The 24,192-nt window shown below is 43.0% G+C and overlaps 1 protein-coding gene across 2 annotated transcripts; it reads left to right on the forward strand.

Moving 5' to 3' along the window:
* The first annotated feature begins 715 nt into the window (after positions 1-715).
* SRP72 (signal recognition particle 72) lies at positions 716-22,182 on the forward strand. 2 transcript variants are annotated; one of them, XR_014542997.1, is made up of 19 exons: positions 716-1,030; positions 3,344-3,464; positions 5,069-5,192; positions 6,764-6,907; positions 9,010-9,121; positions 10,253-10,284; positions 11,047-11,171; positions 11,271-11,328; positions 11,479-11,610; positions 11,764-11,892; positions 12,512-12,584; positions 13,226-13,290; positions 14,997-15,092; positions 16,319-16,422; positions 17,430-17,507; positions 18,122-18,259; positions 18,487-18,524; positions 20,057-20,279; positions 21,569-21,696. XR_014542997.1 is itself a non-coding variant. In XM_083593348.1 (19 exons), the coding sequence occupies exons 1-19, from the start codon at positions 898-900 to the stop codon at positions 22,075-22,077; spliced, it is 2,043 nt and encodes a 680-aa protein (XP_083449474.1). In that variant the 5' UTR covers positions 716-897; the 3' UTR covers positions 22,078-22,182. The 2 variants fall into 2 exon arrangements, 1 of the variants encoding a protein (XP_083449474.1); XM_083593348.1 differs by lacking the exon at positions 21,569-21,696 and adding an exon at positions 21,897-22,182 and having other exon boundaries at positions 20,057-20,216.
* The last annotated feature ends 2,010 nt before the right edge of the window (positions 22,183-24,192 follow it).

The raw sequence follows: 24,192 nt of genomic DNA on the forward strand, positions 1-24,192 counted from the left end.
GTTTCTGATTTGATTTCCTTAGGACATCCTTATTTTAATCAGAGGGTATGGAGTTGTCTGACCCCGGAGCCATCTGAAAGCAGCCCTGTATAGGGAAGGGGGTTTTTTTGTTGTTGTTTTTTTTTATAAAAGAGCAATGTTTTATTATGTTTTTATATATGTTGGAACCTGCCCAGAATGGCTGGGGTATCCCAGTCGGATGGGCAGGATATAATAAAATTAATGATAATGGAATAGGATGTCCCTATTTTCATCGGAGAAATGTTGGAAGGGTATGAACTTAGGTCCCCAGCTGTTCTTGGACAACAAGTCCCATCATCCCTAGCTAGCAGGACCGGTAGTCAGGGTTGTAGTTCAACAACTGCTGGAAACCCAAGTCTGAGCAACACTGTGGATCCCCAGATGTTGTTGGACTACAACTCCCATCATCCCTGAGCTTTGGCCTTGCTAGCTAGGGATGATGGGAGTTGTAGTTCAACAGTATCTGGGGACCCACAGGTTGAGAAAGGCTGGTTGAGGTAAAGGAATTCTGCCTATGCCCAGAGGCTCCCAGATTTAGGTGACAGGAAACGAGTAGGGAATAAGTGGGCAGGGGGTTGGACTAGATGACCCTCGGGACACCCGCCAACTCTATGATTCTGAGCCAAACCAGTTTAAACAACGCGCGCATGCGCCTTCGCCTCACGCCTGCTTGGGAGGCCCGAGCGCGTGGGCCCTGGAGACGCATGCGCATTGGGCTCTCCGTTTTCCTAGAGAGGCGCGCTTTTTTTTTGTACACGACGAAGGCTTAGAGTGCTACGTGGATGCACTTCCGGGTCGAAAGGCCATCGTCGGCGCCCCGCTTTCCCTGGCCTATCCTGCCCCCCCGCCCTCCGCTGCTTCTCTCCCTCTGCCAAGATGGCGGCGGGCGCGGGTGGCGGAAGTGGTGCCGGCGCGGCCGGGGCTGCCTCGGTGGCCTCGCTGTGGAGCGAAGTGAACCGCTGCGGCCAGAACGGCGACTTCGGGCGCGCCCTCAAGTCGGTCAATAAAAGTGAGTGGAGGGCGACGGAAGTGGCACAGGGCGAGGGACGGGGCTTTGCGCCTGGCGTCGCCTTTATTCTCTCTCTTTGGGGTGGGGGGCAGCCTGCCACTTTTTCTTAGTTAATCCCCCTTCCCTTTGCGCGGGAAGTAGCTTCGAAACACGTCCCCAAGCGCTTCGCGTGCATTAGCTTCGCTGGAACCTTCACAACAACCCTGCAGAGCGGGAAGAAGGGCTTGCCTCAGATTTGCTCGTGGCTGAGGGGTGGCTCGTTCGCCTAGCCTCTCCAGTAACACTCAGCGGTGACCCGGCGGCAGGCGGTGCTCCCGATATACGATATCTTTATTGTCATTGTCCCATGCAGAACAATGAAATTGAAAAACTACATAAAACATTCCAAAACGCCTAAAAACTCTGAAACCCCGTTTTAAAATACACTACAGTGGTATCTCGGGTTACATACACTCAGGTTACATACACTTCAGGTTACATACTCCACTAGCCTAGAAATAGTGCTTCAGGTTAAGAACTTTGCTTCAGGATAAGAACAGAAATTGGGCTCTGGCGGCACAGCGGCAGCAGGAGGCCCCATTAGCTAAAGTGGTGCTTCAGGTTAAGAACAGTTTCAGGTTAAGTACAGACCTCCGGAACGAATTAAGTACTTAACCTGAGGTACCACTGTATACTATAGAGACCCCTTATGCTGCGTTTAGAACCAGAATTGCATTTGCGTAGAAACTGTTTCTCAGGCAGCTAGTCCTGGCCTTTATAACCCTATACCTTCTTCCAGAAGGCAGAAGCTGAAAGAGATCATTTCCAGGGTGCGTACTCTCCTGCGCTATCTCTGCCGCTTTCTTATGGCACCTGACAGCATAGATTTGATCTAAGGTGGGAAGAGTGCACCCAATTATTCTCTCTGCAGTCTTTACAACCCTTGACAGTATTGTTTTTTCCCTGGCCGTGCAGCTCCCAAACCACACACACAGACCATAAGTTAATACACTCTCCACAGTGCAATGGTAAAATGCCATCAACAGGTCCTCTGAGAGATTGTTTTTCCAGATGATTCTCAGAAAATATAACCTCTCCCGTTCCCCTTTCGTGCTGATCCCTCATTAAGAAGGTCTCTCTCCTCGTTTGGATCTTCATGAGTGACAAGGCTTGATTCACTCTTTTTCGTGGGTGGTGCCAGGCAAGCCCCTGGTCCTTCAACTTTAGCACTGTTGCCCCGCTTCAGTAAGGTAATGATGATGATAATTTTATTATTTATACTGTGTCCATCTGGCTGGGTTTCCCCAGCCACTCTGGGCAGCTTCCATCACATCTTAAAAACATAAGGAAATGTCAAACATTAAAAATGGTTAACGACAATATCGGCCTGGTTTCTAGGGTGTTTGTAAAGACCGCAGTGAGGTAACACAGGTGAAGTGTTTTGAATATTTTAAAGCATGCTGTAACTTGAGTATTAGTAACAGTGCAGTTCCATTCAGTGAATTTACTCCCAGGTAAGTGAGGTAAGTGGCGTGCTCTGGTCCATGGGATCACGAAGAGTCGAACATGACTAAACAACAACAACAAGTGAGGTTAGGATTGCAGCCACTTATTCCTTGAAGTGCTCTGTGGCTTTAACAGTTGTGTGACAGGCAGAAATACACTATGTGGTCATTCATGTCACTGTACTTGCATGCTTGGGAAAGTCTTGCTTGCTGAATTGTTATTTGGTTGTACAGGGGATGTGCTAGGGAAAAAGCTGCCACGTATGTAAAGAGGAAGTAGGTTGTGCAGTTATGCATCTGTAAAAGAATTGAATTGCTATATTGAATTGAGTTAGGATGCTAATCTATGAAACTGTCATATCACTTTGAAATAAGTCCTGCTATGTTCAGTGGGGCTTAATGCCTAGAATGTGTGTTTAGGCTTGCAGCAAAGTATTCCCTCCTGCAGCTACACATTGCCCTCTCACTGTTGATCTTCCCTAGCAAGCTGTATTTCTACCATTGTATCACAGAGTTGTAGAGTTGGAAAGGAGCCCAAGGGTCATCTATTTCAACCCCCTGCAGGGCAGGGATCTCAGCTAAAGCATCCATGACAGATGGTCATCCACGCTCTGCTTAAAAACCTCCCAAGGAAGGAGGAAGGAAGAATATAATGTTTGCCCACCAAACATCTCACTAAGGAGCCTTTAATAAGCTTCCACCTGGTATAATTTGGTTCTCTGGACCACAGTTGGAAAAGTGCTGTGATAACCTAAACTGCTTGTTTTCAAGATACAAATAACAGTGCCTGTGTTCTCATTGTTTAATTCCTTGCTTTTGCTTTTCTTAGTACTGCAGATCAGCAAGGATGATGCAACTGCTCTTCACTGCAAAGTGGTATGCCTTATCCAAAACGGAAGTTTTAAGGAAGCTCTCAGTGTGATTAACACCCATACCAAAGTATTAACCAGGTGAGTGTTGAATATTAGCTGCTTATCAAACAACATGGCTTTCAGACGGTGCAAGAGTTCTTTCAGTTTTTCAAAATATGCAAAAGGAAGCATTTACAAAATAAAGAAAAATACAGTTTCAAGAAAATCTTCTTTCTCCTTAGTCAATTAATTCTCAAAGCGTAGGCTAAAAAAGTTTACATTTTGAGTGTGGGGTGGTAAAAATTCCCGGATGTTACAGGAGTTATCCAGTTGGGTTTCTATGTGCATTACTGTAATGAGAATTCTTCCTAATTGGAAGGCCGGTAATTCCCCAACAAATTCACGTTACAGCCTCTGCTAAGGGTGGGTAACACTGGTGAGTCTCTGTATTAGAGTAACCATATCACACCCATACAGAGAGACAACAGAATTAGCTGCCGCCAGTGAAAGCTAATTGGGAGGAGGCAAGACCATGCAGGGGACGCGGGTGGCGCTGTGGGTTAAACCACAGAGCCTAGGACTTGCCGATCAGAAGGTTGGCGGTTTGAATCCCCGCAACGGGGTTAGCTCCCGTTGCTCGGTCCCAGCTCCTGCCCACCTAGCAGTTCGAAAGCACGTCAAAGTGCAAGTAGATAAATAGGTGGGAAGGTAAACGGCGTTTCCGTGTGCTGGTCTGGTTCGCCAGAAGTGGCTTAGTCATGCTGGCCACATGACCTGGAAGCTGTACTCCAGGTCAATAAAGCGAGATGAGCGCCGCAACCCCAGAGTCAGCCACGACTGGACCTAATGGTCAGGGGTCCCTTTACCTTTACCTTTTTAAGACCATGCAGAGATGCAACAGGCAGCCTTCAGTGTGAATGTGTGCTTTTAGGTGCACTAGAGCGTTTTATTGTTGAATGAGTTTCTTGGTACACTAGAAGTTCTTTTGCAGCACACTAATATGTCCCAGCATGCAGCTGCATAATTGCTGACCTAAATCCTGTGTGTCTGTATGTATCAAAAAAGGTTTCCTAGTTGCATTGTGGGAAAAGAAGCTACAAGACAAGTCATAGAATCATAGAATTGTAGAGTTGGAAGGGAACCTGAGAGCCCTCTGGTCCAAGCCCTGCAATTCAGGAATGTTAATATAGTGTTAATAGAAAAGCAGTTTATGGGATATCAAGAAAAATATCAATCCAGTAAGGATTGTATCAGTCAGTAAGCCAGCACTTTCAAAAGCAGTGTGGCGTGCAAAAGGAATGTGTGTTCAGTGCACAAAATACAGACACACTTCTTTGTCTTGTTAAGCAAATAAAAATTAGTATTGTGAAGCTGTTCTATCTTTGCTTTTTCTGTGTTGCAATATATCTGTTTTGTTAGAACATTGTTGCCATATTAGTCTGAGACAATGAGAAATTTATGAATATTAGCTCCTTTCTTGAAGCTTATCATATTATTTTACATAATTACAAACTTGACACATGTCCAAAAATATGTCTCTATGATTTCTAAAGTATTAGTTCCCTTTTCTTGTGTTGTTTGGTTCAATATAATGTCAGTGTATATAGGATTCAATCTTCAGTAATGAGTCTTAGCAAACACAACTGCTTTTTGAAGAGTTGATAATGAAAAATCACATACCACTTCCGGCTTATACGTTACAGTGATGTGATAGCCTTTGAGAAGGCTTACTGTGAATACAGGCTGAACAGGATTGAAAATGCTCTGAAGACCATTCAAGGAGCCAGTCAGCAGACAGACAAGCTAAAGGAGCTGTATGGACAAGTGGTAACTACTGTTTTGCAAACTCTTACTGCTTTTAATAACTGGATATAAGGCTTCAGGTGCTGTGGTGGAGGAGTTTTCTCAATCTAAATGTGTGCTCTTTTACGGCAGGTTAGCAATCCCTTAAATGGGTCAGCCACAGTACAGTCCTGCAGCAATGGATGCTGACAGTCTACCAAGACTGCTGAATGGTGAAGACTGATTATAATGGTTCTTGTTAATTAAGCAGACCTGTCCTTAATTTTTGCCATCTTTCTTGTCCTCATGGATGCTCCTATGAAATGAGAACATTTCAAAATTGAAAATGCAGCTTAGTCACGTATTTTTCATTGTGCACAACATTATGAGACCATAATTTAATATGATACTCCACTGGTATTTCACTTCACCTAAAGATAACTGATCTTTAAAATCAACTGGTTATAATGCTGGAAATGTCAATATAAGCAAGTGATAATATTTTTTCATTTATGGGGGTATTCTGCATATGTATAAATTTATTGGTATGTATGAATTTATTGGATAATAATAATAATAATAATAATAATAATAAGTTAATTAATAATAAAGCCAAGTATAAAATTTTGATCTTCTAATTGCTTTTCAATATCTTCCTGGTTGAGGATTAAGGGGTGATAAAATGCTTTAGAGAAACATCTTGTAGAAACTAGAATTGCCTGGGCTTAGCATGGAAACTTATTCCAGCAATTGTGAAGTGCCTCTCAGTGTTCTGGGAATTACCAAGAGGGATATTTTGTGATGGACAAAATGCATTGGAGGAACAGTGTGTTTCTCGTGACAACTCTGGGTCTATAGGCAAATGCTATGTTGTTGCTCTTCAGCCTAGAACTTTTGGCATTGATTTTCTCAACAAGCAGAGGTGACAGTTTAGAATTGGTTACAGATAGGTAGCCGTGTTGGTCTGCCATAGTCAAAACAAAAAAATTTTTTTCCTTCCAGTAGCACCTTCAGATACATATCTGAAGAAGTGTGCATGCACACGAAAGCTCATACCAAGAACTAACTTAGTTGGTCTTTAAGGTGCTACTGGAAAGAAAAAAATTTTTTAGTTTAGAATTGATGACCTTGGTAACTATTATACACTCACTCTTTCTTCTTGAAGAAAGTTGTTGCTTAGTGACATGGATGGGGCTTGGTCTTTGTTCAGTGTTTCTTCCATAACACTGTGCATGTTTGTGGTTATTCTTTTTCAATAAAGTTTTTTTCAAAAAAGAAGAAGAACTGGGGTTAGATTTCATTGTAGTGTAAAGTGGGGTATGCATGTGCAGAACAAGGCCCACTCACACAATGGGATTTCCCCTGTGTGCCCCCTAAACTTGTTCTGGGGGTTCCCCCCAATGAAGATTTGGGGGACGCAAGGAAGAAGAGGAGGAAATCCCATTTTGCGACATTCTGTGCATGCAGCAACTTAGTTGAATCCCGTCCAATACCTGCCTGCATTATAGGTATAGTATAAACATTACTGAGATATTATGGTTGCTATTTTATTTTGCAGACCTCGTTTTGACTGTTTTCTGGTCTGTTGAGCTGCTAATCCACATTTTCCCTTCCAGTTGTACAGATTAGAACGTTATGACGACTGTTTAGCTGTGTACCGGGACCTCATACGCAACTCACAAGATGATTATGAAGAGGAACGGAAAACAAACCTCTCTGCAGTTATTGCTGCACAGAGCACATGGGAAAAAGTTGTGCCAGTAAGTAAGTTTGTGGCAGTGTGTATGTGTACGTGTGTGTGTGTGAGAGAGAGAGAGAGAGAGAGAGACTTCCTCCTTCATCTGTTCTTGCTGTAAGTGAACTGCAGGTGAACTGCATAAACGCCATAAAATACAGGGAAGTGTCTTATTGGAACATTGACGTATGAAGCTGATATCTCTGTTATTCCCAAGTCTGGTAAGGACCAAACTAGTCCAAATTATACGCCAATCACCTTAATTATTGTAGTCAGCAAGATAGTAATAGGAGTCATTGCTAACCAGACTGTGATGGCTATAGTAGTAAGGTAAAGGTAAAGGGACCCCTGACCATTAGGTCCAGTCGTGGCCGACTCTGGGGATGTGGTGCTCACCTCGCTTTTCTGGCCAAGGGAGCCGGCGTACAGCTTCCGGGTCATGTGGCCAGCATGACTAAGCCGCTTCTGGCGAACCAGAGCAGCGCACGGAAACGCCATTTACCTTCCCGCTGGAGCAGTTCCTATTTATCTACTTGCACTTTGACGTGCTTTTGAACTGCTAGGTTGGCAGGAGCTGGGACCGAACAACGGGAGCTCACCCTGTCACGGGGATTCGAACTGCCAACCTTCTGATCAGCAAGCCCTAGGCTCTGTGGTTTAACCCACAGCCCACCCGCGTCCCAGCTATAGTAGTACATTAATATTATTTGCCAAAGAGGGGGAGCAGATAATTTAAGGTTGGTAGGAAAAGGGGATGCTTCAAAAAGTAAAAAAGCTGATGTAGCTGCAGTTATTTCTCTAGATGCCGAAAAGGCTTTTGTCAACCTACATTGACAGTTTATTTCTGTTACTTTTGGGGGGGGGGAGGATTTCCTCAGGAAGTTATGGATTGGATTAGGATCTTATGCCTTTTCTCCCAATCACAGATGAGGATAATTGGAACTTGGCACTTGAGGACATTCATACACTTTTAAATTCCTGTAACGTGGGGACTGATAGACAACAAAAGTGAATTCTGCAATATTTTAGAAGACATCTGACTTTTAGAAGACATTCCCTGTTTAGGGAAGCTATTAATGTTTAATAGACTATTGTATTCTAATATTCTGTTGGAAGCCAGCCAGATGGGCAGGGTATAAATAATAAATTATTATTATTATTTCAAGGCTGGAAGGATAAACACCCAGCTGCTGCTCACTTGACTCCAGGTTGGTTCTACCACTGCTGCTTACTGGGAGGTAGAGGGCAAGGTGCAAGGTCAGCACAGTGCAAATACACCAGCAGGAGTACCAGATTAGCTCTGGCAGTGCATTTGCACTGTATTGACTTCACTGCTGCTTCCGCCTCTCATACTCCCTAGCAAGCAGTAACATGACTGATCAGAGGTCAGATGCATGCCACAGCCCCATCGTGCCATCAGAGACTGGCCCTGCTACACACACACACACACACACACACACACACCCCATGAGAAGATACAGCAGGTGGAAACACAGGGTGGCCTCATCTGTGGTAGCTTTAAGACCATGGAGTGCCCCACCCAAGGAAGCTTGCTTGAACCCAGGGTTGCATATATTTAAGTGGGCAGTTTAAAAAAAACAACTTGCATTTTCCTACAATCTTCCTTAGATACAGTTTTTAAAATTCTGGTTGCCTTTTTATATTGATATACTGGTGGTTACTTTTGCGTTTTTAATGTAGTTATTGTTTGTTGCCGTAAATGTATGCACAATCCTTTGTTTAGTAATTTACTTAACATCTGTTTATAAGCAAAAGAATCTTTATGGTACTACACCATCTTGCCTCCAGTGTGTGCTAAGGAATGAAAGAAACGCTTGATGAAAGGAGCTTGGGCTTCTAGAATCGTGTGATTTGCTTGCATATTGTTCTTTTGTGCCTCGTATATAATTAGAAAGAAGGGTGTTCATACAGCTTCCTGTTAGTATGTATCACCTGCTTATGGCTTTTGAATTTACTGCATGTTAATTTAAGAACCCTTCATGCTTTGGAAGTATTGTTTTGATCTGCGTCTAGCCATCTGACCCAAAGTGTTCATGCAAACTGGTTCACACTGTAATTCAGAACGAGGTATCCCTTTATTTACTTCGTTATTTTTGCTCTGTCCAGGAGGATCTTGGCCTTCAAGAAGCCACATATGAGCTGAGTTACAATGCTGCTTGTTCTTTGGTTGGGCAGGCCAGGCTGAACGAGGCAATGAAAAGCCTACAAAGAGCAGAAGGTAATGAATGAGAAGATTACTTTGTCCTTTCCTTGTAACCCGTTGTGCTGCTTTTGTGGAAAGACGTCACAAGATCTAAATCCTTTAATAAATGAAATTGAGAAAATAGACATGGGGATTATTGTGTCCCTAAATTTATTCTCTGCATCTGCAAATGTATTTCAAGAATGCCTTTACAGCCACCAGTAACCTGTCGTTCCTATAGACTGCACAGGATTTCCTCCCTGCACTAATTTGCATTCATTTTGGTAAGCAAAATCAAGTTTCGAATAGCTAGATCCCAATCCCCCCCCCAGCAACTTGGAAAAACAAGCAAAGACCAAGCAAAATAGAACTGAAGGGAGATTTGGGGAGAACTCAAGATGGTTAAATTGATAGTACTACTAAGAAATCCATAATTGTATCATGTATCAACAGGCAGTTGGAAATTTAGGATCTAGTATATTAAGGGCAGATTAGGAATTAAGATATGCAGAGAATGATTATAGGATGCTGTCAAATACAGTCATACCTCGTGTTACATTTGCTTCACATTGCGGCTTTCCAGGTTAAGAATGTGGCAAACCTGGAAGTGTTTACTTCCGGGTTTGCTGCACGCACAGAAGTGATCTGCGCGCTTCGCACATGCGCAGAGGCGCTCTTTTGCGTACTTGCAGTAGCGGCACTCTACTTGCAGACTTTTCAGGGTGCGAACGGCACCCCAAAGTGGATCGCGTTCGTAAATAGAGATACCACTGTATAGAGAAATATCAGCATCCTTGCACTTCTGTGATGCAAATGAAGTTTCTATAGGCAGGTGTTAATCAGTGGTGGAATGTTTTATGTAGTCTTTCAGTTTCATTGTTCTGCATGGGACAATGACAATAAAGATATCGTATATCGAACCTTGATTGGTGGCTCATATCTATGGCAAAATGTGTGCTACCTCCACTGTCAGAGGCAATATGACTCTGAATACCAGTTTTTGGGCAGCACGAGTGGGAAGAGTGCTGCTGCACTCCTACCTGTAGGCTTCCTGTATGCATCTTGTTCACCACTGTGAGAACAAGGGGCTGGAATGGATGGGCCTTCGGTCAGATCCAGTAGGGCACTTCTTATGTCCAAAATTAATTTGTCACACTTTCATTGTAGATCTGTGTCGCCAGTCTCTCTCAGAAGATTCGGTGAGTCACTAGTGTTACACCGAGAATACTTTTTCCGCTCGGCAGGTTTAATATTCTCAGTATGTGTGCATGTAATCTAATTGCATAAATCTGCTTGGTTATGTGTTATCTGCCTGCTTTCCTTCATAACACTGGATTTAAAGTGTTCTCCCATCAGCGCTTTTCTTTTTACTTCTGCGCCTTTAAATAGCAGTGTGCCTCTTTGCCATGAACGGCTTCACTGAGAAGTGTTAACAGAGTAGAATTAAACTTTGTGAATTCTATAGCAAGGGCCATTGCTGATACTAACAATTTAAATATCCAGAGCTTCCATTATCCGCTGAAGCCATTTAAAAAAGTATTCTTAGTGAACACAATAATGGCAAAGTCAGGCAGTTTTATCTCCTGGTGATATCAGTGGATGAGATTTGAATGCTTGCGTGACTCACCCAATGAGAGAAATGGTACCAGGAGTGCAATCCAATGCATATTTTCTCTATTCAATGGGGCTTGCTCTCTAGCTGCGTTACTAGTAAGTTTGCTAGTTACCAATAGATATATTTGCAGGTTTGGGTGATACTAAATTCCAGCTTGCATAAATTGGATTTACCCTTTCTCTCCCCTTCCCCTCCCTGGCAACCCCATAAATACCGCCCCCCAAAATCTGCTCTGGGGGGGTTGGGGTCCACTGACTTGACATTGGATTCCATCCATTGATCTGTGGATATTATATAACAAGGTTTCAAGGTTGTGTGTTAACTTTTTTTTACTGTTTCCTTTTAGGATGTTACCGAAGAAGACATTGAGGCTGAACTGGCTATTATTCACGGTCAGATGGCTTATATCTTGCAGCTGCAAGGTCACACAGAGGAAGCCCTGCAACTTTACAATCAGATAATCAAACTGAAGTAAGTGACTTCTGTAAAATGGTGGCATTGGTGGTCTTGGCATCTTTTTAAAAAAGAAGACATGTTTACAAATGCACATGTATGCCCTGTTCTCTGCAGGCCAACAGATGTCGGGTTGCTTGCTGTCATCGCCAACAACATCATTACCATTAACAAGGTATGGCATTATCCTAGTAATTCCTCAAGCATGTTTTGCAGAAGAAATCACACAAAAGGAGCGTGATGTGTCTTAATTGCAGCAAGCAACCTGGGAAACATCATGTTCCTGTTGACTGAGTGATGCATCTTGGGATGCTGTCTTTCACAGGACCAAAACGTCTTTGACTCAAAGAAAAAGGTGAAACTGACCAACGCTGAGGGTGTTGAGCATAAACTCTCGAAGAAACAGCTCCAAGCAATAGAATTCAATAAAGCTCTGCTGGCCATGTACACCAACCAGGTAATGTTATGCCACTTCAATTGCTTTGATGCATGGTCTGTTACCAAGGAGGGCAGGGAGCAGCTTGGTTTGTTGGCTTACACTTCTAAATCCTGCCTTCTCTCTGTAGAATCAGCATTCCTAACCAGCCACTCTTTTTCTCTTGTTCCTTAGGCAGATCAGTGTCGCAAACTGGCATCAAGTTTACAGTCACAGAGTCCCGAACATCTCCTCCCTGTGCTGATCCAGGCAGCACAGTTGTGTCGAGAGAAACAGCATACCAAGGCAATAGAGCTGCTACAGGTAGGCTGTGGTTTGCTGCTTGAGGAAATACGCAGAGGATGACAAAGCTCTGAATCATTGTTCATCTAGATGAGGTTGAGGAGGAAGGGAATTCATGCTGGGCACTGGGAGTCATAGTTAGATTCGACAGCGTTATTTTTGCACCAGCCCAAGCATTCAATGAAACTATGGATTAACTTGTTGAGCTAAGCCTTTTCCCAAGGAGTTAGGTATGGGAATGTGTACACTAGTGAGATCTGCTTGTCTGAGATCTGCAAGCAGTGAGAGATTTAGAGAGACAAGAGAACTGCCTTAAGTGTGGCTTGGTATAGGTGCACTACATAAATGTGCCTGGCTGAAAACTATAGTTCTAAGGTGTACTGCAAATCATGGTTTAGACTTAAGCATATTTTAGGTAATAGCATAGCAAATGGGACCCTTCCTTAACATATTGCTGTGTATCCCTGTCCCCTAATAGAAGAGCTCCTGTTCAAGGGACTCGGAGTTTGTTACAGGAGAGTCAAGAGACATAAGACTCCACAGTGCAATTACTATTCATTGCAAGGTCCCTGTTCTGGAAATTCTGAAGCTGATTCTGTCTGAAAGCCTCTTGATTTGTATTTCCATTTCTGACCTGTAGGAGTTTGCCGATCAGCACCCTGAGAAAGCAGCAGAGATTAAGCTGACGATGGCTCAGTTGAAAGTTGCTCAAGGTACAGTAGCCTCGCTTCCTTTGGAAAGACGCTTCCTGAGCTTTCAGCTACAGTTTCATATTGTTTCCATATACTACAATGACCACTCTCATTCTTAACTCATTTTTTTCTCAAAGGGAGCTTAGGTTAAAGGCAGGAAGGGGCAATACCTGAAGTCTTAACCATCTAGAAAGCTTGCAAGTTGAACAAATTTGTATGATTTTCTTACAGAGCAATGATGGTGATGATAGCATTTTTGCATAATTCAAGTTTTACTAATTATGGGGAGGGATAAGGAAATACATGGAGCCCCGAACCCTCTCAGCTGTGACCAGTGAAATTCTTATTTAAACATCCATTTAGCTTTTGATACTTCAGTTATTTCCCATATGTTTTCATGCATATATTTTGCAGTCATAAGGGCTAACAGCTTTCGCTCTTTAAATAAAAGGCTGAGTTTCTCACGAAGCTGGCTTCTGCATGCAGCCCTGATTGATGGTTTCTATAATCACTTCTTTTTATCTGTCTAATAAAAAGATGGGAGAACAGATGTCCTAGCACAGAGGACTGGAGCCAGTTGCCAATAACCACACTTTTTGTTCTCCCTCCCTCCCTTCCTCTCTCTCTCTCTCTCTCTCTCTCTCTCTCTCTCTCTCTCAAAGGCAGTGTCACGAAAGCATGTATCATCCTGAGGTCTATAGAAGAGTTAAGGCACAAACCAGGCATGGTAGGTTGCAGCTAAATCTAAACACACACAGAGTTTTATGCATCCTATTCACACCACCCCCAATGTCATATTCTTCTCCTAGCATGCCATTCTGACCTTAGCTTGGGTGGTTAGACTGCTTTTTCTTTTTGACATCTGTCTGTCTCAAGAGACAATGGAGCATTTGTGGGTGGGGAGTCAAACCACTGTGTTAGCAGCACTGAAGTGACCTCCCCAGGGCTCAAGCCAGGGCAGTGTTTTTGGAGGTCCTGGGCTGCCCAGATTACAAGACACCACTCTCGGCCTCGCTGATGTGGTCCAAAGGAAAGCAGAGCAATATGTTTGGCACCATCTTGGCTGCAGGAGTTGCTGGAAGGAGGTATGCAAGGCACCATCCAACCATTTTAGGGACTCCACGCTGGATTTGTGTAGGGTTTACTCCTTGGCCTTTTTTTCTCCTGAAGACATCCCACAAGGCAGTGGAGGTTTAGGATTAGAGCTTTTGTTCTCCTAGATGGGCTGCCTTCCCAGGTTGACAAGTCCCATCATGGCTGGACTACAAGTTGCTCATTTGCCTCTTTATTTTGTATGCGTAAGTTCTGTTTGGACTCTTGATCAGTAATGTGTTTGGTCCACAGGACTTAGCAATAACAGACATCTTGATCTCTTCTGCCTCCTGTTGCTAGAGGTGTGCAACTCAACAACATGAATCTTTGGCTACTAATCTAGCAGCAATTGTGAACTTGGCCCTGAAGCAAGGTTGTAAATATCCAAAATTTTGCGCCAAGATATCCCATATGTTATGGTCTTATGTAAATAGTTTCCATGGCTTGCTTAATTTCTAAGTTGCGTGAATATATCAGGCTTTTCCTGCTCATCCAATATGGGAATGACAATATTTATATCCTGCTTTCTGCTAGAAGAAGCATACAACACAAAACTTTTCAATGCAATTGAGCAAAAGTACAACTAATAGCCAATTTCTAAAAGCAGTAACAAATAGCAACTCATACAGCAAATAATTAAAAATAAAACAAAAACCTAACAGCAGCAAGGGTAAAAGATACTTAAACTGATGGTAGTAAATTAGGGTGTTACACATTAAAAGCCTGCCAGAATAAAAGTTCATCCAGTTTTGGGTGAAATAATTTCATTTGGGAGAGTATTTCAGAGCTGCAGCACTACCACCAAAAAGGCCCTGTCCCCGGTTTGCTCACTAAATTTTCTGAGATGGCACTGCAAAGCAATGCCTCCAACATGCATCTTAAGCAAGGTTCTCCCAGTACGGGAACAAGCAGTGCATAGAGTTTTGATATAGCTTACCTTACATGGTGGCTAGAAGGAATATTAACAAAATGTAAGTGAAATGCTTGAACACTTTGAAAAAGTGCTGTGTAGATGTCATGTGTTAGAGAGAGCAAAGCACATTACAGCAAGGTTGATTCTTATTTAAGAAAACTTGCACTCTTTCTTGTCATATTAAGTCAAGGCTGCTTTATCCCTTGAGTGCTGTCACTTGACTCCGTTACTTTTGAAGAAATGTAGTAAAAGAGAAGTAAATATTGCTTTAGTGTGTGTGCGTTTTCATGTGGTGACAGTATTCTACTTAATGAAGTAATAAAGTTACATTTATATTTTTTAAAAAATGTGGCCCTGTCATACATTCCAGTACTTATTGCTCGCTAAAAATATTTCTGACTTTAATGTTGTGTTCTAAACTGTTATAGGTATCTGCATTAGTGACAATGTATAGCCATGAAGAAGATATTGATAGTGCTATAGAGGTCTTGGCTCAAGCAATTGAATGGTATCAAGAATTTCAGGCAAGTATTAGTCCGATGAGATGCCAACAGATAAGCTGCTCGGTATTTTGTGTTCAACTTGCATTACATCCCTGATAAAATAGTAGAAATATGATCAGTACATCACAGCTCTTTATAATGCAAAAAGACATTTATTATCTGAATTTGCTAGCCAGTTGTATTCGTAAATTGTTTGTAACTGCTACTGTGCTGCAAGAAATAAATTAAATAATTCAAGTTTCCCATGAGCCCCAAATCTCAACTGCAATGGAGAGGCTGCCTGTTGCTTCTCTGCATGATTGCCTGTTCTGTTCTTGTCTCCTTCACTGGAGCAGTTCTCCAGTTTATCTGTCAGTAGATGTCATTTGGATCATCCAAAAACTTCTGATTCAGAGTCCATGGAATTAACTGACCTGAAAGAGATGGATGCAAAAATTCAGGAGAGATCCCCTAGTGTGAGGTAGCTCTCACATTCACAAGTCAAGATTTGCTTAAGTCAAGCAGTGGCCTTCCCTGGCACCTGTAGTGCCCACCCCTCCTCTGAAATCAGAATTGAAAGAGGAATTCTGTTGCAGCCATTAGAACAGATGCATTGTACATATGGTGCCTGTGACAGCTTCTCGGTTTGAAAATATGCTCAAGGCTCCAAAAGGCTAGCAGCTCCTGCTCTAAGTGTAGACTTCTTTGTGTGCACAAGGTGAAATGTGCCCTCAGGTTTAATTGAGGGGAAGTGTGCTGTGCCTCAGCTGTTTGGAAGTCTGCAAAAAATTGTTCTGTAGAATTTTCCTGATTTTATCCGTATTTTGTGGGAAGACTCGGTTACGCATTGGAGTAGTTATAATTCCACAGCTGTTGAAAGTCAGTATTCTGAGCTTGATAGTGTGATTGCAGTCTTGCAGCTTATAACAGACAAATACACCATTGCAGTTGTATCCCATCCAAGTTGGTCCTGTTCACACAAGGACTTCCAATGGCTCAGTGGAACTTCTTGCCCTTCTGTGTGTCCCCATCTGATGTGGAGGGTGGAGGAGGAACCCAGAACAGATTTGAGGGTGCACAGGGGGAGTTTCTTGTATGAATGATACACCTTTGTTACCTACAACCGCTGCTCTTAGGAGTCCCCTAAACTCTCATGGCTCCAAGTGTGAATCGGTCTCTTCAGTGGGTTAAAAAAGAGAGTGATCACTCATGTCATTGTTTTAGTTGTTTTCAAACTTAACTTTAAGCAAACCTTTTTTCACCCCCAGCCAAAGTCTCCAGTTCATTTGTCGTTAATTAGGGAAGCTGTCAACTTCAAGCTAAAACACGGACGGAAGAAGGAAGCCATCAGTGATCTAGAGGAGCTGTGGAAGTAAGTCCCTTCCTGAGAGCTAATAAGTGAGTTTTACTGCAAAAGACTCAGTGGCCCCACGAACTTTTGAAACAGAAGTTGACAGTTACTTCAGTAGTGTTAAAAATGTATTTATGCAGCAAATGAGATAAGGCATATTAAAAATGGGTTGTGCCCAGTGTTACGTGAACAGCATCCCACTTGTGCAGTGGGACTTACCTTTCCAGTATACCTGAAGGAACATCTCCACCCCCATCGTTCAGCCCGGACACTGAGGTCCAGTGCCGAGGGCCTTCTGGCGTTTCCCTCACTGCGAGAAGCAAAGTTACAGGGAACCAGGCAGAAGGCCTTCTCGGTAGTGGCTGCCACCCTGTGGTATGCCCTCCCATCAGTTGTCAAAGGAATAAATAACTATCTGACGTTAAGAAGGCATCTGAAGGCAGCCCTGTTTCGGGAAGTTTTTTAATGACTGGTGTTTTAATGTATTTTTTAATCTGGGGAAACCCAGCCAGATGGGCGGGGTATAAGTAATAAATTATTATTATTATTATTCCTCTCCTCTCCCCACGTGCCCCCAAAATCTGCTTCAGTGGGTCCCTCTGGAGACTGTGCAGTGGGGGCTGCGTGAGAGAAGAGGGGAAAGTTGTGGTGTCTCTACCTGTGCTTTGGACACACTTTTTTCACCCTGCAATCCCCTATATATGTGGGCACACCTGGTTTTTGGCAAGCTATTGAAGCGAATGGGTGTTGCCCCAATGAGCTGCTGGAACATCCACAGAGTGAGCAACCTCTTCAGTCATTAGATTCTCTTTTGGTCCCTTTCCCTACTCCTGCCACCCATCTCTAAGATGCAGCTTTACCTGAGCCAGCGTGCACCTTGAAAATATTGTTTGTGGCTCCTATGGAAGGTGGAGGCAGGGTGCTTCATTTGCCTGCTTATATGAGGTGTCCTTCCTGTGGTGTGCAACACTGGGCTGACTGCTCTCTTTAGAACAGGCTAAAACTCTCGCACTTCTTTACTTTTGTAGGCAAAATCCAGATGATGTCCATACCCTGGCCCAGCTCATTTCTGCATACTCCCTGGTGGATGGTGAGAAAGCTAAAGTGTATCCTTCCTTGTGTGGCTGAGGGAGGTGAGACAAGGAGGCATTCTTTGACCACTTCCTCATATTAGAGTAATTGCTGCAGTGATGCTTTTCAAAGTTTCCAGCTTTTGGAGTATGATGCCATGTTCTCTGCCAAAGAAATCCTGTGTCTTCTGGAATCCCCCTGTGCATATTCTAAGACTTTCACATCTCACTGGCCTTTGAACCTCACTGTTGTCTCATAGGGTGCATACAACACACACATCCAACTAGGAAGTTCAGGTACAGCTGGGTTGGTAGTCTTCCCTTTTAACTCCATGTTTTCATCAAGCAGAGGTACAAAAACACTATTCTACTGTTTTGACCCCCAAATGCCAAGCTCCTCTGTTTCTTTTAGAAGCTCAGCCTCTCATGGTCACTCTGCCCATCCAGAAGTAAAAAAGAAATTTGTTACCCCATTATATAATGTTCCCTTCCTATACAACAGAGAATTCTTCCCAGTCTCCTAGCTTAGTTTCTCTTTGTCGTTATTGTACCCACTAAACCGCCTTTGAGATCCTGAGAATGATTTTCTCCTCTCTCTTATTTGCTTAATGTGTTCATATTGTTATTCCTTAACCCCTCCTTTACAATAGACTTAGCAAACACTTGCCTTCTTCGGACACTATGTCTCTGAAAGTAGATGTGGACGCTCTTGAAAACTCGCATGGGGCTACATACATTCGGAAGAAAGGAGGGAAACCCGCGGTTGAGAACCAGCAGAAAGAACAAGGGTAAAGAAGCTTTTTTAATAATCCTTGACATCCTGTCAGTGTTAATATGAAGAAGTCCAGCTCAGCGACCAAAATAAGTTTTCTGTCTTGCAGCTACAAGCTTGCCCTATTTCTTTCTCCTGTACAAAGCCATTAGATATGCTCTCCTTGACATCCTTTAGCTCTGTTCTTTCTGCTACATCTCAAGCAGGCTCATGTGTGTTCATGTGCTGTTGTTTTTTTTCCAGCCAAGGTGACGTCAAGAAGAAGAAGAAGAAAAAGAAAGGTGAGTGTTGTTAGCAATGGCTGTATAGCTGTTTGGAGTTCAAAAGGGCTTCTGGAGAAGTTGGCTAAAACTATCTAAGCCAGGAGTCGAGAACCTATGACCTTCCAGATGTTGTTGGACTTCGTCTCCCAGAAGGTTCAATCCCCAGTGTCTCCTACTTGGTCTCTTTTGGAGACCTTAAAAGCAGCTGCTAATCAGTGTAGACGGTAATGAACTAGATGGGCCAATTGTTCTGAACCGCAGGCCCAAAGGAGGACTTGTGGGAGTGAGTGGTTGGGTGCAGGGATACCAAAGAAGGATGTCAAAACACCAGAGTGATCATTTTTAGTGCTTTATTAAAAGAAAGGTGTAGATTTACAGCAGATCAGCCTGCTGGGTCTCCCAGGGATGAGCACTGCAGCAAGGAGATGTCTTGTCCGCGCCCAAGGAAACATTCATTCATTCTTTATACACAAAGCAGCATATGGCACTTTGGCCAGGACTTTCCATCGCCCCACCTGACCAGATAAGGACATAGGTGGCAAATCCCCAAATCTCTCAGATAATATTCCCCTTTCTGGGCTTAGAGCCCAGCACCCCACCCCGCAGATAAGGATAGCATCAAAGCAAACCAATTAGCCTATGTCAAAGCAAGAGAATATATGTACTCATTTCTACAACTACCAATTAATTTTGGCGTTACCTTGACTACCAAGATGGCATTAGCAGAGCTTCCGGAACAGTCCACCTTTGGTTCAACACACCAAGGGACAAGCTCGGTATAAGTCAGTTTCTTATGTGTCTGTTATTTATTAAAATATTTTAAATACATACTTTATTTATTACAGTTAAATATTCATCAACTGCTAGGTATCTCTGCCCATTAGCAGTGCTGCCTAAGGCAGATAGGAGTTGGGAGTGCAACAGCATCTGCAGAGCTACATGTTCCTCATCTAAACACCATTGTACTAGGGCGGAATTTTTAAAAAACGACTCAAGAAGCTAAGTTCAAATTAAGTTGACTTTCAGCCAAAGGAAATCCCAGCAATGGTGTGACATTAATGGTAGCGTCCTGGACTTCTTGTTTCGAGGCAGCATGCTTCTCTATACCAGTTGCAGGGATTAAAAGCAGGGATGGGCTGCTGCCTTCATTTTCTGCACGCATTTTGCAGGCCACTGTCAGAGACAATAATAGATGGATATTTTGGGGACTGATCTAGGCGCGCTTTTCTAACACAAACCTTTTGAGTAGGTCTCCATGCGCTTACGTGAAGTCGGTTCTCCACAGTATTTAAAGTCTAGGTATCGCATGCTAATTGCAACAACCCAATTTTTGTCGTTGCAAGGAAAAGCTAAAACATGTCAGCATAAAGGTATTTGTGGTTTGCGCACAATGAGAGCGTTCTCTCTCTCCGACCATGGAAGTGCTGTACAGCTTTGGCTGATAAGGTATTTACCTGCAGTGCAGCTGTTTTTAAATCATGATGAGTCTCCCATGCTGAATACTCCTTAGTATTCAGTAATATTCTTTTTTTTTTTAACCTACTCCTTAGGAAAACTGCCAAAGAACTATGACCCTAAAGTCGCTCCTGACCCCGAGCGCTGGCTTCCAATGCGGGAGCGCTCGTATTATCGCGGGCGGAAGAAGGGCAAGAAGAAGGACCAGATTGGGAAAGGAACCCAAGGAGCAACAACAGCAGCTTCTTCTGAATTGTGAGTAACGGGACCCAGCCTTGCGAGCCTTGATTCTAGAGCCCTCTCATTGTCCCAGGGCAAGTGACGTAATCAAAGAGAGCTACTCCCCTTGAAAGGAAGATCACTATTGCACACAATCTCCAAGAGTAGGTAGAGAATGAGAGTCACAGTAAGGGAGTGGAGAAGGGGACATCCCTGCCCTCTTTCTGCAGTTGCCATTCACAAAAGGCTTAAAGAACTGGCTTTTTGGAACTGCCACTGATACTCGATGCTGGGGGTTTAAAATTACTATTTTTAAATTTTGTAGCTCTCAGGGTGGTTCCCAACATAAAAACACAAGATAAAACCACAAAATTCATAATAAAAACAAGAACAAAACAATAACACCCCCCCCACAAACACATTTAATATAGGATGATAGGCAGCCAAAGGCCTGGTTGAAGAGGAACGTTTTCGCCTGGTGCCTAAATGTATATAATGAGGACACCAGGTGAACTTCCTTGGGGAGAGCATTCCACAAACAGAGAGGCACTCCTGAAAAGGCCCGTTCTCATTTTGCCACCCTCTGGACCTCATGGAGGAGGCACACAAAGAAGGGCCTCAAATGATGATCGCAGTACAGTGGTACCTCGGATTACAAACACTTCGGGTTACAAACTCCGCTAACCCGGAATAACCTAGTACCTCAGGTTAAGAACTTTGCCCCAGGACGAGAACAGAAATTACACGGTGGTGGCAGTGAGAGGCCCCATTAGCTAAAGTGGTGCTTCAGGTTAAGAACAGTCCTCCGGAACGAATTAAGTTCGTAACCCAAGGTACCACTACATCTTGGTCGGTTCATATGGAGAGAGGCAGTCATGCTACAGGAGGATGAAAGGGTGCAGGAAGATGAGCAGGCTTTGTGGGCCTGGGAAAGATGAAGAGACGAAGGCAATAGAGTTGTCTGCTTTGCTCAAGTCATCTGAAGGGCTGGAACTTGGGAACTCATTTGGTAACTGAAGATCTCAGTCTCTCTTGGCAGTCCTACAGGAATCAGGATTTTACTTGAATGTGTCTGTATGCGGGCATCCTAGAGGGAAAGTATCCAGCTCCTAGAAAAGAGTGACGACACCCCCCCAGCCACATGTTCTCCAAGAATAAAAAAATTATCCCAAAGCGTTATATGTGAATGGCATGCTGATGCATATATTGTAGCACCTGCAGTATACAGTCGTACCTTGGAAGTCGGAACAGAATCCGTTCCGGAAGTCTGTTCGAATTCCAGAACGTTCGGAAACCAAATCATAGCTTCTGATTGGCTGCAGGAAGCTCCTGCAGCCAATCGGAAGCCCTGTCGGATGTTTGGGTTCCAAAGAACGTTTGCAAACCAGAACACTCACTTCCGGGTTTGCAGTGTTTGTGAGCCAAAGTGTCTGAGGAGTACCAAGGCATTCGGGATCCAAGGTACAACTGTACTAGCTAGCAGTGGCTCAATTCTGCCCACAACTTATTGTAAAAAGGGGGGGGGGCTACAATTTCTAAGTGGTGTTCTTCTCTTATGTAAAGGAATGAATTCTTCACTGCAAGCAGTAATATATGGCATGTATGTGAGGTTTAACCTGTTTGTTTAGTTTTTGCTGCTGACAGGAGGACAGAAGATATACCGTACATCTAAGCTCTGTGTGATAATAATCCCATTTGTCTCTTCCTTGTCTACAGGGATGCTAGCAAGACTGCAAGTAGTCCACCTACATCCCCAAGGCCTGGCACCGTAACGGCAGTTCCATCTGGATCAACAAGCAACATGATACCGCCAAGGCATCAAAAGCCTGTTGGCGCAGCTGCCACAAAGAAGAAACAGCAGCAGAAGAAAAAGAAAGGAGGAAAAGGAGGCTGGTGATCATGGCAAGCAGGCTGTTTAAATTGAAATTGCCTGTCTTCCTTTTATTTTCTTTTTTTTCCAATTGCGAATGCCAAGAGCAGAATAAAGGTCAAACAAAAAGCAGGGTGGATATGTGTCCTTTTGTTCTCCTTTTGAATTATATATATATATATATATATATATATATATATATATATATATATATTTGTTCTCCGTAGTGATATTGGAGATATTATTACTCCTCATAACAATATCTATGCATGGTGGCATTGTCTGTTCATTCCAGGCTTTAAGGAAACGGTTTTCTCATCTTGCATGGGTTGTCCTACATGAGGCCATCACTGAAGGGTGATCAGAAATTGCAGCTGGTGCAAAACTGTCATCAAGTGTGCACTTTATGGAACCACAACATTAGTCTTACATCAACTACACTTGTTTGTTTTCAAGAACAATTCAGGGTGCTGCTTCTTACCTATAAGGCTCTAAATGCTTTGTGGCCAGGATATCTCTTCCTCCTGTATGAGCAGGTCCAAAAATTATTGCCCTCATCAGAGGCCCTGTTTTATGTACCACCATGGAGAGATGCTAGTTTGGTGGATACCTTGGGTGGGGTCTTTTCTGTAGCATTGTGGAATTCCTCCCCTGGGAGGTCACCTTGGCCCGGTCTTGCCTATTTTTTATGGTGGGCTGTAAAAACTTGTATTGTTCTGCCTGGCTTTTTGATGCATTTATAGTTCTGTGGTTTTGTTTTAATGATAGTCCTCTGCTGCTTTTAATTGGTGTTTTTGATATGTATTGTTTGTACTTGCTCTATGTTGCCTTGGAGACCCTTGTGGGCAGAAAAGCAATGCATAAATACTTTTAATAAATAATAACAACTAAGATTTTTCTCTTGGAGGCCAAGGGTTGTTGTATCCATTAATCTGCAGACAAAGCGAACAGTTTGCTTACTGTCTCGGTGCATAGAAATGTCATGCTCAAGGTCTCCATCTGTAGGATCTGCAAGTAATTTATTGTCACTAGACTTTTGCTAGCCTTTGCTTAGCAACATAGCACATTTCTCTTAGTTTAGCTTTCTGGACTGCTTTAGTGACCCTGATACTTAAATGGTGCAAACATCTCTGGTTCCTAATAGTTAATATTGGATATGTGGAAGGTACAATTGAACTGAATTTTCACATATGCTCCATTTTATATTTTGACACCCATAATTTTAACTGTTAAATTTTTAGGTTTGGGTTTATAAGCGCCTCCAAACATGTGTGCTAGTAATACTCTTTTTTTATAATTATTTGCATCTTCCCCCACTGTAAGCTATCCAGAAAACTCCAGTTTTAGGATCACATATAAATGTCATAATCTCATTTTCTCAATTGTCAAATAATAAATTCTGCCACATACTACTTCTCATACTGTCAGTGTTAAATTGAGATGGAAACTTGTTGGATGTCACAAGAATATTTGACACCAAAATACAAAGAACGTGAGGAACAAACCTCTTTTAGCTCCAATCTTTACCATATACATCTTCGCACAGGAATAATACTTTAAAGAAATATGTCCTAACTCTGTCTCCCTCAGTGTGTATCTTTGCCTTCTGTGATTTTTTTTAAAATTAATTTCTGTGCCACCACATTTATGTTCCTTTCCATGCAAAACTAACAATGAATTTCAATAGGGACAAATGTAAGGTTCTACACTTGGGCAGAAATAGCCAGCTGCACAGATATAAGATGGGGTTTACCTGAATTGCCATTAGTATATGTGAAAAGGATCTCAGGTTCCTAGTAGGCCAGAGTAGTGTGATGCAGCAGCAAAAAAAGCTAATGCTATCATTGACTGCATCAACAGGAATATAGTGTGCTGCTCAATGAAACTAATCATCCTGCTCTTATTCTACATTGGTCTGACAACTCCTGGGGGTACTGTGTCCAATTCTGGGTGCCACAATTTCAGAAGGATATTGACAGGCTGGAATGTGTGCAGAGGAGGGTGACAAAGATGATCAAGGGTCTGGAAATCAAGCCTTTTGATGGAGTTTGGCATGTTTAGCCTGGAAAGGGGTCACATCGAAGATGGAGCAAGCCTGTTTTCTCCTACTCCGGAGGCTAGGACCTGAACCAGTGGAGTCAA

Source organism: Podarcis filfolensis (genome assembly GCF_964270895.1).
Source record: "Podarcis filfolensis genome assembly, chromosome: 17".
NCBI lineage: Eukaryota > Metazoa > Chordata > Lepidosauria > Squamata > Lacertidae > Podarcis > Podarcis filfolensis.

Excerpts from the sequence above, each read along its gene's own strand:
- SRP72 (XM_083593348.1), top strand. The coding sequence starts at position 898 with ATGGCGGCGGGCGCGGGTGGCGGAAGTGGTGCCGGCGCGGCCGGGGCT. Across the intron at positions 9,122-10,252 it reads AAGCCTACAAAGAGCAGAAG|ATCTGTGTCGCCAGTCTCTC; the intron begins GTAATGAATGAG and ends CTTTCATTGTAG. Across the intron at positions 11,329-11,478 it reads ACATCATTACCATTAACAAG|GACCAAAACGTCTTTGACTC; the intron begins GTATGGCATTAT and ends TGTCTTTCACAG.